At 45.1% G+C, this 15,443-nt stretch overlaps 1 protein-coding gene across 1 annotated transcript in view; it reads left to right on the forward strand.

Moving 5' to 3' along the window:
- LOC124804927 (cytochrome P450 6a2-like) overlaps window positions 1-14,655 on the forward strand; it is an 84,195-nt gene extending 69,540 nt beyond the window's left edge. The window contains exons 8-9 of the mRNA XM_047265302.1: window positions 1,414-1,674; window positions 14,335-14,655. Of these exons, the coding sequence (XP_047121258.1) occupies window positions 1,414-1,674; window positions 14,335-14,504 (431 nt within the window). The 3' untranslated portion in view covers window positions 14,505-14,655. The remainder of the gene's footprint in view (window positions 1-1,413; window positions 1,675-14,334) is intronic.
- The last annotated feature ends 788 nt before the right edge of the window (window positions 14,656-15,443 follow it).

Genomic DNA, 15,443 nt, shown 5'->3' on the forward strand with positions numbered 1-15,443 from the left:
AATTGCTACACCACGAAGATGACGTACTACAGACGCGAAATTTAACCGACAAGAAGAAGATGCTGTGCTACGCAAATGATTAGCTTTTCAGAGGATTCACACAAGGTCGGCGCCGGTGGCGACACCTGAAACGTGCTGACATGAGGAAACTTTCCAATCTAACGTTGTTGTGATGCCTCGTGTAAGGAGGAGAAATGCGTGCCATCAAGTTTCCGACTTTGATAAAGGTCGGATTGTAGCCTATCGCGACTGCGGTTTATCGTATCGCGACATTGCAGCTCGCGTTGGTCGAGATCCAATGACTGTTAGCAAAGATGGAATCGGTGGGTTTAGGAGGGTAACACGGAACGCCGTGCTGGATCCCAACGGCCTCGTATCACTGGCAGTCGAGATGACAGGCATCTTATCCGCATGGCTGTAAAGGATCGTGCAGCCACGTCTCGATCCCTGAGTCAACAGATGGGGTCGTTTGCAAGACAACAGCCATCTGTACGAACAGTTTGATGACGTTTGCAGCAGCACGGACTATCAGCTCGGAGGCCATGGCTGCCTTACCCTTGAGGCTGCATCACAGACAGGAGCGCCTGCGATGGTGTACTCAACGACGAACGTGGATGCACGAATGGCAAAACGTCATTTTTTCGTATAAATCCAGGTTCTGTTTACAGCATCATGATAGTCGCATCCGTGTTTGGCGACATCGCTGTGAACGCACATTGGAGGCGTGTATTCGTCATCGCCATACTGGCGTATCACACGACGTGATGGTATGGGGTGCCATTGGTTACACGTCTCGGTCACCTCTTGTTCGCATTGACGGCACTTTGAACAGTGGACGTTACATTTCAGATGTGTTATGACTCGTGGCTCTACCCTTCATTCGATCCCTGCGAAAGCATACGTTTCAGCAGGATAATGCACGACCGCATGTTACTGGTCCTGTACGGGCCTTTCTGGATACAGAAAATGTTCGACTGCTGCCCTGGCCAGCACATTCTCCAGATCTCTCACCAATTGAAAACGTCTAGTCAATGGTGGCCGAGCAACTGGCTCGTCACAATGCGCCAGTCACTATTCTTGATGAACTGTTGTATCGTGTTGAAGCTGCATGGGCAGCTGTACCGGTACACGCCATCCAAGTTCTGTTTGACTCAATGCCTAGGCGTATCAAGGCCGTTATTACGGCCAGAGGTGGTGGTTCTGGGTACTCATTTCTCAGGATCTATGCACCCAAATTGCGTGAAAATGTAATCACATGTCAGTTCTAGTATAATATATTTGTCCAATGAATAGCTATTTATCATCTGCATTTCTTCTTGGTGTAGCAATTTTAATGGCCAGTAGTGTAGATGTAGATTTAGAACTTGTTGATACACTTGTCCGTGGTTGTTACGACCTCCATCACCATTGCAGAGGTGCTGCGACTGCACCCGCCGGCCGGACACCTGGAGAAGACGTGCACGGCGGCCTACCCCATGAGGACACCCTCGGGCCGCACCTTCACTCTGCAGCCGGGCACCACGGTCATGGTCTCCATCGATGGCCTGCACAGGGACCCGCGCTACTTCCCGGACCCGGACACCTTCGATCCTGAACGCTTCTCGCCGGGCAGCAAAGATCGTAACGCCATGCAGGCGTACATCCCTTTTGGACTGGGTGCGCGCTCTTGCATAGGTGAGGCCCTGATTCAGTGACGCTGTCAATTTATAATTCAGCAGTGTGTGTGTGTGTGTGTGTGTGTGTGTGTGTGTGTGTGTGTGCGTTTCAAAAAATTGTTATTTACAAAATACTTTACATGTCATATTTTGGAAGCCAACTGCATTACTTATCCGTTAGTCGCATAACCCATCGACGACGCTGGAACATCAGCTGGACATGAATTACTCGAATAAGATAATTGAAACAACAGTTGTATTGCAATCCAACGCCGGCCGGAGTGGCCGTGCGGTTCTAGACGCTGCAGTCTGGAGCCGAGCGACCGCTACGGTCGCAGGTTCGAATCCTGCCTCGGGCTTGGATGTGTGTTATGTCCTTAGGTTTGTTAGGTTTAATTAGTTCTAAGTTCTAGGCGACTGATGACCCCATAAGTTAAGTCGCATAGTGCTCAGAGCCATTTGAACCATTTGTCATCCAACGTCGTTTATTCAAAACATGCTACAAGTTTCAAAGCCAAAAACCGCCGTCTTCAGGCCCAAAACGTAATCTACCATCATCGTACGAACCACGAAGACAAAGACCAACGGAGTCTTGAAATAGAAAGAAAGTAGATTAAAACTGTGTGACGGACCGAGACTCGAACTCGGGACCTTTGCCTTTCGCGGGCAAGTGCTCTACCAACTGAGCTACCGAAGCACGACTCACGCCCCGTCCTCACAGCTTTACTTCTGACAGTACCTCGTCTCCTACCTTCCAAACTTTACAGAAGCTCTCCTGCGAACCTTGCAGAACTAGCACCCCTGAAAGAAAGGATATTTCGGAGACATGGCTTAGCCACAGCCTAGGGGATGTTTCCAGAATGAGATTTTCACTCTGCAGCGAAGTGTGCACTGATATGAAACTTCCTGGCAGATTAAAATTGTGTGCCGGACCGAGACTCGAACTCGCAGGAGAGCTTCTGTAAAGTTTGGAAGGTAGGAGACGAGGTACTGGCAGAAGCAAAGCTGTGAGGACGGGCCGTGAGTCGTGCTTGGGTAGTTCAGATGGTAGAGCACTTGCCCGCCAAAAGGCAAAGTTCCCGGGTTCGAGTCTCGGTCCGGCACAAAGTTTTAATCTGCTATGGAGTTTCATATCAGCACACACTCCGCTGCAGAGTGAAAATCTCATTCCAGAAAGAAACTAACTTATTGAGAAAGTTACGCCGGCATATACAACTAACGAAGTCGGGTGCAGCGAGGCCAAAACCAAGAGGATTCCGCATGTAGCAGTAACAAGCCCACCAATGGTGTGCTCACGTGACTGGGAAACATGAACAGTTGATGAACGTCCTTATATTGTGTTCAGCGACATTCGGGATCTCCACTACCCCAGATGGCTATAGTCGGCGAGTGTGGCAGCGACCTTGGGAGAGGTCCCATTCTTCCAGTGGTTTCGAGACGCACAGCTGTGTTACTCCTGCCGTCATGGTGTGCTGAAGCACCGGCTATGATTTCAGGTCACGATTTATGGTGACTGAAGGAACTTCGACGGCGCAACGATATGTCTTGGACGTCCTGCATCCTCATGTGAGAGTATCGTGCAGCCAGTTTTCAACAGGACAATGCTCGTCCACTCGTCACGCGTCCCTATGTAGGCGTGCGGGAGACCGAAGTACAGCCGTGCCCAGCAAGTGCCCCAGATCTACATCTACATCTACATCCATACTCCGCAAGCCACCTGACGGTATGTGGCGGAGGGTAACTTGAGTACCTCTATCGGTTCTCCTATTCCAGTCTCGTATTGTTCGTGGAAAGAAGGATTGTCGGTATGCCTCTGTGTGGGCTCTAATCTTTCTGCTTTTATCCTCGTGGTCTCTTCGCGAGATATACGTAGGAGGGAGCAATATACTGCTTGACTCCTCGGTCAAGGTATGTTCTCAAAACTTCAACAAAAGCCCGTACCGAGCTACTGAGCGTCTCTCCTGCAGAGTCTTCCACTGGAGTTTATCTATCATCCCTGTAACGCTTTTGCGATTACTAAATGATCCTGTAACGAAGCGCGCTGCTCTCAGTTGTATCTTCTCTATCTCTTCTATCAACCCTATCTGGTACGGATCCCACACTGGCGAGCAGTATTCCAGCAGTGGGCGAACAAGTGTACTGTAACCTACTTCCTTTGTTTTCGGATTGCATTTCCTTAGGAGTCCTCCAATGAATCTCAGTCTGGCACCTGCTTTACCCACGTTTAATTGCATATGGTCATTGCATTTAAGTCATTCCTAATGACTTCTCCCAGATAATTTATAGAATTAACTGCTTCCAGTTGCTGACCTGCTATATTGTAGCTAAATGGTAAACGATCTTTCTTTCTATGTATTCGCCGCACATTACACTTGTCTACATTGAGATTCAATTGCCATTCCCTGCACCATGCGTCAATTCGCTGCAGATTCTCCTGCATTTCAGTACACTTTTTCATTCTTACAACCTCTCTATATACCACAGCATCATTCGCAAAAAGCCTCAGTGAACTTCCAATGTTATCCACAAGGTCATTTATGTTTATTGTGAATAGCAACGGTCCTACGACACTCCCCTGCGGCACATCTGAAATCATTCTTACTTCGGAAGACTTCTCTCCATTGAGAATGACATGCTCCGTTCTGTTATCTAGGAACTCTTCAATCGAATCACACAATTGGTCTGATAGTCCATATGTTTGTTCAGTAAACGACTGTGGGGAACTATATCGAAGGCCTTGCGAAGCCAAGAAACACGGCATCTACCTGGGAACCCGTGTCTATGGCCCTGTGAGTCTCGTGGACGAATAGCGCGAGCTGGGTTTCACACGATCGTCTTTTTCGAAACCCATGCTGATTCCTACAGAGTAGATTTCTAGACTAGTCTAGATCTGTTTGTGACAGTACGTCTGTGGCGCCAGCTCGGATGTCAACTCTGTACTGGTGGAAGTACCCAGGATATAACGGACCATTTACAACAGTCGTGCAACTGTTTGCCTTAGGAGAGGATACAACGGTTTTATAATAACTGAATCATTTTGTACATCCGGGCCAGACTGGGTATAACGTCATGCTAATAATACTGTTAAGTGGGTTCATACTGGCAAGTTCTTCGTAAATCTGACGAAATTTTGTAATCGCTGAAATTTCATCAAGTACCCTTTCGACCTGTTTCCTCATCCTCTTCTGGCTGCTTCTCTTTTTTTGGCGGACTACGTATTTCGGCGATATCCCACAGTAGGACTGGGGTCAGCATTGTCTTCTGGCGATAAAAGATGGGGCTCACGCATACTGATGTACTCTAAACGGAAACATTCTTTCTAATTATAACAGAATACTTCAGGGTTGTTTTTATTTTTCTCAAAATTTGCTGAGGTATGCACAGATAACCCGAAAACCGAATAACTCACATTGAGATAAATGGGAATTCGTCGTACTCATTTGCACGTTCATCATTGAGGTAGAAAGTGCATCTGTTGAGAAGGGCGAGAGGGGCTTGCCAGGCGTGACCAAAGATGCCAAGAAATTACCTGGCAGTTCCTGAAATCCCAGCCACGAGATGCTTCACTGCCTCCACTTGCCTGGAATACACCAAATTGTTCACATGATCGCACAGGAAGTTGGTCACAAATGCCGAAAGTGGTTTACTTGGTGACTGGCCAATTGTTTCGTGTCTTCTGCAACACCTCTCGTCAACTATTATATCCAGGTGGTCTCGCAGATACTGGGGCTCCGTCTATGCTGGAACCACTTGCCTTCAAGGATTTGATGAGTCAGATTGTCTAGCATATCTGGTTGTGCATTACTGTAGAAAAATAACATTGTTGCTTTCATTATAAATGAAACAAAGACCAAGCAAAAGTGTCTACAGTACATGTCCAAAGAGCACTGGAAGTATCTACAAACAAATGTCACGTGATAGTTGTCATCTTAAAGCCCTCGTCTGTTCCGTTCTTCTCTGGTGAGGTGAATTTACTAAAGAAACACAATGAACCATCAGATAAATTTAGTAAACACAGTGAAGCAATCAGAAATCACGCTTCTACCGAGACCTTCCCAACAACCGCTCAATAAATTTCTGCTTGAGGAGAAAATACTGTCTGTGGTAGTTGAAGGAATGTAGCCGAACCTCATCTGTAGCAGTTGTTGTCCAATGTTTGTTGCTCAAGAGCCAATACTGACATTTTGTGCATATCATTTATTAATCGGTAACTTACATATATCTGTATGTTGTGAGCCCCCAATAAACCAACTGTACAGTCAGGTGACAAAAGTCATTGGACAGCGACATGTACATAAACAGATATCTGGTATCGCCTACACTAGATTAAAAGGGCGGTGCATTGGTGGAGCTATCATTCGTACTCAGGTGATTCATGTGTAAATGTTTCCGACTTATTATGGCCGTACGATGGCAGTTAACAGTTTGAAAGCGGAATGGTAGTTGGAGCTAGACGCTTGGGACATTCCATTTCAGAAATTCTTAGCGAATTCGGTATTCCGAGATACACAGTCTATAGAATGTCCCGAGAATACCAAATTTCATTCATAAGTCTCACCAAGGACAACGCAGTGGCCGACGGCCTTCGCGTAACGATCGAGAACAGTTGCGTTCGCGTAGAACTGTCAGTGCTAACAGACAAGCAACACTGTGTCAAATAACCACAGAAATCAATGTGGGCCGGCCGCGGTAGCCGAGCGGTTCTGGGCGCTTCAGTCCGGAACCGCGGGACTGCTACGGTCGCAGGTTCGAATCCTGCCTCAGCCATGGATATGTGTGATGTCCTTAGGTCAGTTACGTTTAGGCAGTTCTAAGTTCTAGGGGACTGAAGACCTCAGAAGTTAAGTCCCATAGTGTTCAGAGCCATATGAACCATTTGAACCACAGAAATCAATGTGGGGCGGCCGCGATGGCCGAGCGGTTCTGGGCGCTTCAGTCCGGAACCGCGCGACTGCTACGGTCGCAGGTTCGAATCTGCCTCGGGCATGGATGTGTGCCATGTCCTTAGGTTAGTTAGGTTTAAGTGGTTCTATGGGACTGATTACCTCAGATGTTAAGTCCCATAGTGCTCAGGCCATTTGAACCATTTGAAATCTATGTGGAACGTACGACGAACGTATCCATTAGGACAGTGCGGCGAAACGTGGCGCTTATAGGCTGTGGCAGCAGACGATCGACTCGATTGCTTTTGCTGTCAGCACGACATCGCCTGCTGCGTCTCTCCTGGACTCATGACCATATCGGTTGGACCTTAGACGCCCCAAAGTTGTGGCCTGGTCAGATGAGTCCCGATTTCAGTAGGTAAGAGCTGATGGCTGGGTTCGAGTATGGTGAGGACCTCACAAATCCATGGGCCCAAGCTGCCGACAAGACACTGTGCTAGTTGGAGATGTCTCCATAATGATGTGGACTGTGTATACATGGAATGGACTGAGTCCTCTGATCCAAAGGATCATTGACTCGAAATAGTTAGCTCGACTACTTGGAGATCATTTACAACCATTCTTGGACTTCATGTTGCCAAACATGTCACTGGACCACAATTGTTTGCGATTGGTTTGAAGCACATTCTGGACAATTTGATCGGATGATTTGGCCACCCAGATCGTCCGACACGAATCCAATCAAACATTCATGGGAAATAATCGAGAGGTCAGTTCGTGCACAAAATTCTGCACCGACAACACTTTCGCAATTATGGACGGCAGCACAGGCAGCAGGGCTCGGTATTTCTGCAGGGCACTTTCAAGGACTTGTTGAGTCCGAGCCACGTCATGTTGCTGCACTGTACAAGGCAAAAGGAGGTCTGACACGATATTAGGTGGTATGCCATGAGTTTTTGCACCCCAGTGCAGCAAGTGCGAAATAAGTTGGCCGCCATCTTACCCTGTGGGGTCGTTAAAGGTCGGCACAATTCGGAAAACTTAGCTTCGATTGTTCTCTGCCACGCTCAGCGCCCCAAGGTTTGGGCACCGCAATTCCCTGACGAACGTTTGTTGTGTTTTCTGTGCGAGTGGATGATTAATTCATTAATAACAGCAACTGTATTTATATTTAAATGAATTATGCAATGAGACACGACCGCAGACGAAACTTCCTGACAGATTAAAACTGTGTGCCAGAGCGGCACTCGAACTCGGGACCTTTGCCTTTCGTGGGCAAGTGCCCTACCAACTGAGCTACCCAAGCACGACTCACGACCCGGCCTCATAGCCTCAGTTCTGCCAATACCTCGTCTCCTACTGTACAAATTTCACAGAAGCTCTTCTGCGAACCTACCAGAACTATCACTTCTGGAAGAAAGGATATTGCAGAGACATGGCCTAGCCACATTCTGGGAGATGTTTCCAGAATGAGATGTTCACTCTGCAGCGGAATGTGCGCTGATATGAAACTTCCTGACAGATTAAAACTGTGTGCCGGACCGAGACTCGAATTTGGGACCTTTGCCTTTCACGGGCAAGTGCTCTACCAACTGAGCTACCCAGACACGACATCTACGAACGCAGATGTTTGCTAAATTTTTTGAATGTCATTTTTGCTCTACTCTTTTCGTTGTACTAGAACAGCCTTAATTTAATCTCAAATTCCTTGCTACAAAGGGGATGTACCGCACTTGAAGATGGCAGTCTCTGCAATTCACATTGACGAATTCATGTTACTTTCGTGTCAAAATTTATACCACAGTACGAATCGCAAGACAAACAAGCAAACCTTTCCCCCGCTCACGTCCTCTAATCTCGCAGTGGACGCGCTATTTTCCCTTCTGCCCCCGGGCAGGCGGCCAGCTTTACTTTGCTGACTAGCGAATTCACCGTTTTCAATAAAAATTAAGCACAGCTTAAAATATTATTGCCTATGTAAGTATTTTGGTTTGCTACTGAGCAGAAAAACTACACTCTTAAGAAGTTCGTAACATTAACTAACGTGTTTGGATTTCATTCCATTCCGTTTAAAGCGCTTCATGAAGACGCTATCAATGGTCGTGGAATATGATGTTGTTCTAGAACAGTACATGGATTGTAGACTGCCAACAGCAGGGTCTTCTGGAATCAGTCATGAAAATCGGCATCCTTTCATTGACCCATATGGAAATACGCCTTTTAACCACATTTTATCGACAGCAGCTTTTCCCACGAGTCGTATGCAAATGGGGCACAGAAGGGTGAAAGTAAAGCGGCTTGCGCAGTGTAGATGTAGCTGTAGCTGCCGATGAAGGTTTCAGAGATTTGAACTATTTCCAACCATACTTCCTTACGTGAACTAATGTATCGTACTCAGAAGTATATAAAAGACGTTTTTTTTAAATTTTGGAACGTAAAAGTAAGAGATAAAGTGCGGTATGGTACATCATTGTAATCTGTCACTAAGTTTCACAATAGCATACATTCCGTATGGCAGAAAATTCATTTTCGACACAGTGATTTGAAACGCTTATTTAAGTTGTGCTCCAGAGATATCAATCCTTTATCTGTCTTCCGAATGTTTATCTGACACAGAAAAAATAAAAAACAAGATTTTTATAGAAATTAAAAGTTTCTGCGAGAATCCTAAGCTTTCCTTTCTTTACATTTTATTTCGACTTTGACCGTATTCTCGTACCGAACGAGGTGGCGCAGTGGTTAAACACTGGACCCGCATTCGGGAGGACGATGGTTCAATCCCGCGTCCGGCCATCCTGATTTAGGTTTTCCGTGATTTCCCTAAATCCAGGCAAATGCCGGGATGGTTCCTTTCAAAGGTCACGGCCGACTTCCTTCCCCGTCCTTCCCTAATCCGATGAGACCGATGACCTCACTGTCTGGTCTTCTTCCCCAAAACAACCCAACGTATTCTCGCAAGATTGTGTAGATTACATAGAGCTTATACCTCAGGCACTTAAATCACCTTGTCCACCTGTTCATCCTTTTAAAACAGTAGCTTTTTCAACGGGTAGTGCAGAGAAAAATAAAATAAAGTGGGCCAACAATGGAATGGATTGGCGGGAACTGGAAGCCACAGGTGAAGTGGATCGTGCAACAACAGAGATGTTTTACAGTGTTACGCCAAGATCGCAGTTAGCACTGACTACTGAGGCAGCAAAACTCTATCAGGCAGAAAAGAATCTCTGTGTCAAAATGAAGAGTAGGAAAGTAGGGGACAAAGGAGGAGCCGTGAAACTTTTGCTCTCAATTTACATAGCAAGAGATGAGTGTGATGGATTGTATACATGAAGTACTTACGATGGAGATGTCGTTTGTTTAAACTCGGTGTAAGTAGATGTGAGGAAAGTAGAAAGAACACTGTAATTTGTGGTCCTGCTGGGACTGAAATTATTAAATATGGTGGAAAAGCTGGTACAGAAGTATAAATTTGGTGAGGCCTCGTTTAATAAAACATTTGACTACGGGATTCCACGATAAACTATTGCTCTAGCCACTGCAGGAGTTTGCTCAGTTCCTGAAGCTTATTCATAAACTCTCACGCATCATGTTTCATAATGTTGTACGCACATCGACACGGTCAATGCAGTCGGACAGTCTAACGCTGCGTAATAATCGCAAAAAGTATTCAATACCGCCAGTGACTGCACCACTAACTTCCTACTTCTCTTCCCTTCTTTTTATTACGTTGGTGGACCTGTCATTCTCTGCAGCCTTGGAGAGTTTTTTTCTAGCTGATTCACAACACAGTAGTTTACTTAAAAGGACCAGGGAAGGTGATACACACCGAGGTGACAGAAGTCCTAAGATAACGATCTGCACACATCCAGATGGCGGACGTATCGTGTGCACAAGATATAAAAAGGCAGTGCATTGGCGAAGCTGTCATTTGCACTCGGGTGACCCATGTTAAAATGTTTCGGACGTGATAATGGCCGCTCGACGGGAACGAACAGACTTCGAACGCGGAATGGTAGTTGGATTTAGACGCATGGGACATTCCATTTCGGAAACCGTTACGGAATTCAATATCCCGAGCCCCCAGTGTCAAGAGTGTGCCGAGAATACCAAATTTCAGGCGTTACCTCTCACCAGGGACAACGCAGTCGATTTCACTCAACTACCGAGAGCGGCGGCTTTTGCGTAGATTTGTCAGTGCGAAAAGACAAGCAACATTGCGTCAGATTACCACAGAAATCAATGTGGGACGCACGACTAACGTATCTGTCAGGACAATGTGGCGAAATATGTCGTTAATTGGCTATGGCAACAGACGACCGACGCGAGTGCCTTTGCTACCAGCACGACATCGCTTGCAGCACCGCTGCTGGGCTCGTCAGCTTACCGGTTGGACTCTGGACGACTGGAAAACCGTAGCGTGGTCAGACGTCTCGATTTCAATTGGTAACAGCTGATGGTAGGATTTGAGTGTGGTGCAGACCCCACGAAGCCATGGGCCCAGGTTGTCAACAAGGCACTGTAGAAGCTGGTGGTGTATACATAACAGTGAGAGGTGTATTTATATGGAATTGACTGGCTACTTTGTCGAACCGAACCAACTATTGTCTGTAAATTGTTATGTTCGGCTACCTCCAGACATTTTGCAGACATTCATGGACTCCATGTTCCCAAACACCGATGGAATTTTTATGGATGACAATGTCGCCATGTCACCGGGCCACAATTTTCCGCGATCCAATCCCAAAGAAAGCAGGTGTTGACAGCTGTGAAAATTACCGAACTATCAGTTTAATAAGTCACAGCTGCAAAATAGTAAAGCGAATTCTTTACAGACGAATGGAAAAACTGGAAGAAGTCGACCTCGGGGAAGATCATTTTGGATTCCGTAGAAATGTTGGAACACGTGAGGCAATACTGACCTTACGCCTTATCTTAGAAGAAACATTAAGGAAAGGCAAACCTACGTTTATAGCAATTGTAGACTTAGAGAAAGCTTTTGACAACGTTGACTGGAATATTCTCATTCAAATTGTAAAGGTGGCAGGGGTAAAATACAGGGAGCGAAAGGCTATTTACAATTTGTGCAGAAACCAGATGGCACTTATAAGAGTCGAGGGACATGAAAGGGAAGCAGTGGTTGGGAAGGGAGTGAGACAGGGTTGTAGCCTATCCCCGATGTTATTCAATCTGTATATTGAGCAAGTAATAAAGGAAACGAAAGAAAAATTCGGAGTAGGTATTAAAATCCATGGAGAAGAAATAAAAACTTTGAGGTTCGCCGATGACATTGTAATTCTGTCAGAGACAGGAAAGGACTTGGAAGAGCAGTTGAACGGAATGGACAGTGTCTTGAAAGGAGGATATAAGGTGAACATCAACAAAAGCAAAACGAGGATCATGCAATGTAGTCGAACTAAGTCGGGTGATGCTGAGGGAATCAGATTAGGAAATGAGACACTTAAAGTAGTAAAGGAGTTTTGCTATTTGGGGAGCAAAATAAGTGATGATGGTCGAAGTAGAGAGGATATAAAATGTAGACTGGCAATGGGAAGGAAAGCGTTTTGAAGAAGAGAAATTTGTCAACATCGAGTATAGATTCAAGTGTCAGGAAGTCGTTTCTGAAAGTATTTGTATGGAGTATAGCCATGTATGGAAGTGAAACATGGACGATAAATAGTTTGGACAAGAAGAGAATAGAAGCTATCGAAATGTGGTGCTACAGAAGATTGCTGAAGATTAGATGGGTAAATCACGTAACTAATGAGAAGGCATGGAATAGAATAGGGGAGAAGAGGTGTTTGTGGCACAACTTGACAAGAAGAAGGGGCCGGTTGGTAGGGCATGTTCTGAGGCATCAAGGGATCACCAGTTTAGCATTGGAGGGCAGCGTGGAGGGTAAAAATCGTAGAGAGAGACCAAGAGATGAATACACTAAGCAGATTCAGAAGGATGTGGGTTGCACTAAGTACTGGGAGATGAAGAAGCTTGCACAGAGTAGAGTAGCATGGAGAGCTGCATCAAACCAGTCTCAGGACATAAGACCACAACAACAACAACAGGTTTGGAGAACATTCTAGAAAATTCCATTGAATGATCTGGCCATCTCCCGACATAAATCCCATCGAACATTTATGGGACTTAATCGACATGTCAGTTCGTGCACAGAAACCGGTACCAGCAATGCTTTAGCAATTACGGACGGCTATAGAGGCAGCACGGCTCTGTATTTCTTTGTAGGAGTTCCAACGACTTGTTGAGTCCATGCCACGTGGAGTTGTTACACTACACTGGACAAAATGAGGTCTGACAAGGTATTAGGAGCAATCCCCTGCCTTTTATCACCTCAGGGTACTTCTTCAGAACTGAAAACCCTCCTTGAGACCAGGTAAGTGATGCAGAACTCACTTCGTTCCACCTCCTTTCACCTATCTGCCATAAAACAGTACTGTTTGAGACACTAGGATGGATCTTTCAAATGTTCTAATGTATGTGAAATCTTACGGGACTTAACTGCTAAGGTTATCAATCCCTAAGCTTACACACTACTTAACCTAAATTATCCTAAGGACAAACACACACACCCATGCCCGAGGGAGGACTCGAACCTCCTCCGGGATCAGCCGCACAGTCTATGATTGCAGCGCCATAGACCGCTCGGCTAATCCCGCGCGGCGATGAATCTTTCTTTGAAAGATAAATTCTAAGCCAGTTTTAGCCTTCAGAAATGGTAGAGCTTGAGACCCGGCATTCTTCTTGGCAGCCACGCTACAGAAGAATGTTCATTTAAAATCCTTGCTACGGGCTTCCTAATTGGCTCATAATACTTATTTCTGTAGAACGCGCACTTTCTCGCGTGTGTTACCTTGTGAGCCCTTACATTCATCAGATTCGGAATCCTGTCAAGGGGTGCGAGAGAGTTTCTAACTCCCTCGTGACGCCACGCCACCATTGGCTAATCATAAAAAATTTAGAAGGAGCAGGAGCTTTTTAACTTATTCACAAAATTATTTTCGGGCAATCGTTTTCTGAAGCCCGAGAGTTTCTTATGAATAACACAGTAGTAAAAATTCTTAAAAGAGTTGAGCTAGAATCAAGAAAGGACGAATAACTCACAGCATACACAAAACACAAGTGAAGTAACAAAAGTGGTCGCACCTTATCACTCCTGTTGTTCAAGTTCTATGCCGAAGTCACGGTTTCCGAAGAGGGATAAAGGTTCACGAAATAAGATTCGCATACGATGTAGCCCTACTGGCCGGATCTAAGGGGGACCTAGAAGGCAAGATTAAAGGAATGGACGAGGTACTTAGTGTGCAATATGGCTTAAGAATACACAGAGCGAAGGCGAACACGTTGAGGACTAGTATAAAGATGAATAACGACTTACTTGTCATCAAAACTGTGAACTGCACAGTAGTGGAAGGAGTGAAAGTAAGGTAACACTGGATGGCTGAAGCCAGGGAAGATAGCAGAAGCATAATGGCCAGCAAAAAGTTTCCATTGGGCTGCGTTGATGCAGTGTATATGGAACCTGGGGCTATTCCGATGCTGGTAAACAAGTAGCGGTATGCTGTCAACAGGTTAGTGTGGTCTTCGAATGGAAACTTATTTTATTGCCCCTTTTGCACAAGCGAAGAAAGCTTTCATGAACGTAAGAGGTCTACTGCTATTATTTACATGGAGTTGACGAAGAAGTTTCTGGATGTGTGCGTCTAGAGCATACATTATTGGAAGTCTGCTGTTTTCTGTGCATTCGGATGTCAGTTGGGTTGAAGTGTGTTCTCGGTGTGTTGCAGGACAACGTTTCGCGCAGTCGCAGGTGAAGATGGGCCTCGCCACCCTAGTACTGAACTTCAAGATCACTACCACCCCACGAACTCCAGTGCCTCTCCAACTGGATCCCAGAGGGTTCCTGAGGACCGCCAAGGGCGGATTATGGCTCCGGTTCCAACCTCTGGCTCACTGACCGTGCCAATCAAAGCGGGTGTAATACATTCTGATTCTCGAGGTTTCATATGTGCTGTGCTGAGTTGTACATAACATACAATAAATTCGACATTTCACTTATGACCAATGTGGATAATTATTATTAATAAACACTCTTACATTTACAACAATGTGGACTTTGTTTTATATGTTTTTCTCTTCTGTTTCAATGCCTTTGAATGTTCTCCAAGCAAGTGGTGTGGGTGATAAAGTCTATTTTTATTTGTTTACCAGTGAGTAGAAATTTGTTTTAATAAACTGCCTCTGATATGTCATTAACATGCACTACAAAGTAAAGCTTTAGATTCAGTAATCATATTTGCAGTTTAACTTCTGTAACATCATCTAAGTTTAAAGATGAACGTTTATACAACAATAAGTGACATAATTTCTGTCAGAAGATAAAGACCCAAATTCTGGAGTAACATAAAATTTTAATTACCTCGGAAGAAGAGAAATACCAATAGACTGCAGTGTTGGAAGTATGGCAACCTCAAACATGTCAACACAAGAGTTCCTATTTTGCACTATGGATGGGTTCCTAACTCTTCATATGAACCAATTTACAACAAATTCATCATATAAGATTTGTTAAATAATCACTTAAATGTGCCCTTTTGTTGTATACTGTAATGTGGCATCAGTCTTGAACATAAGCATACAAGTGCCGAGATCTGCCTGAAGGATGAAACTAGTTGAAATAGCTCATATAAATCTTACAAAACTTGCAAACAGGGATATAAAAGCTAGGAGGGAGTAATTGGATACCCCCTTCCTACAAGTGTACTATCACATTAGCATAATTCTTCTTTAAAGGTTACCGAATACTTAGAGATCCATCTCTCTAATTATATAACATTCTAACAAGACGTGGCGTTCATGTAAATGTACCAATATATACAAACATTTAACTAGCATT

The sequence above is a fragment of the Schistocerca piceifrons genome, chromosome 7, assembly GCF_021461385.2.
Source record: "Schistocerca piceifrons isolate TAMUIC-IGC-003096 chromosome 7, iqSchPice1.1, whole genome shotgun sequence".
NCBI lineage: Eukaryota > Metazoa > Arthropoda > Insecta > Orthoptera > Acrididae > Schistocerca > Schistocerca piceifrons.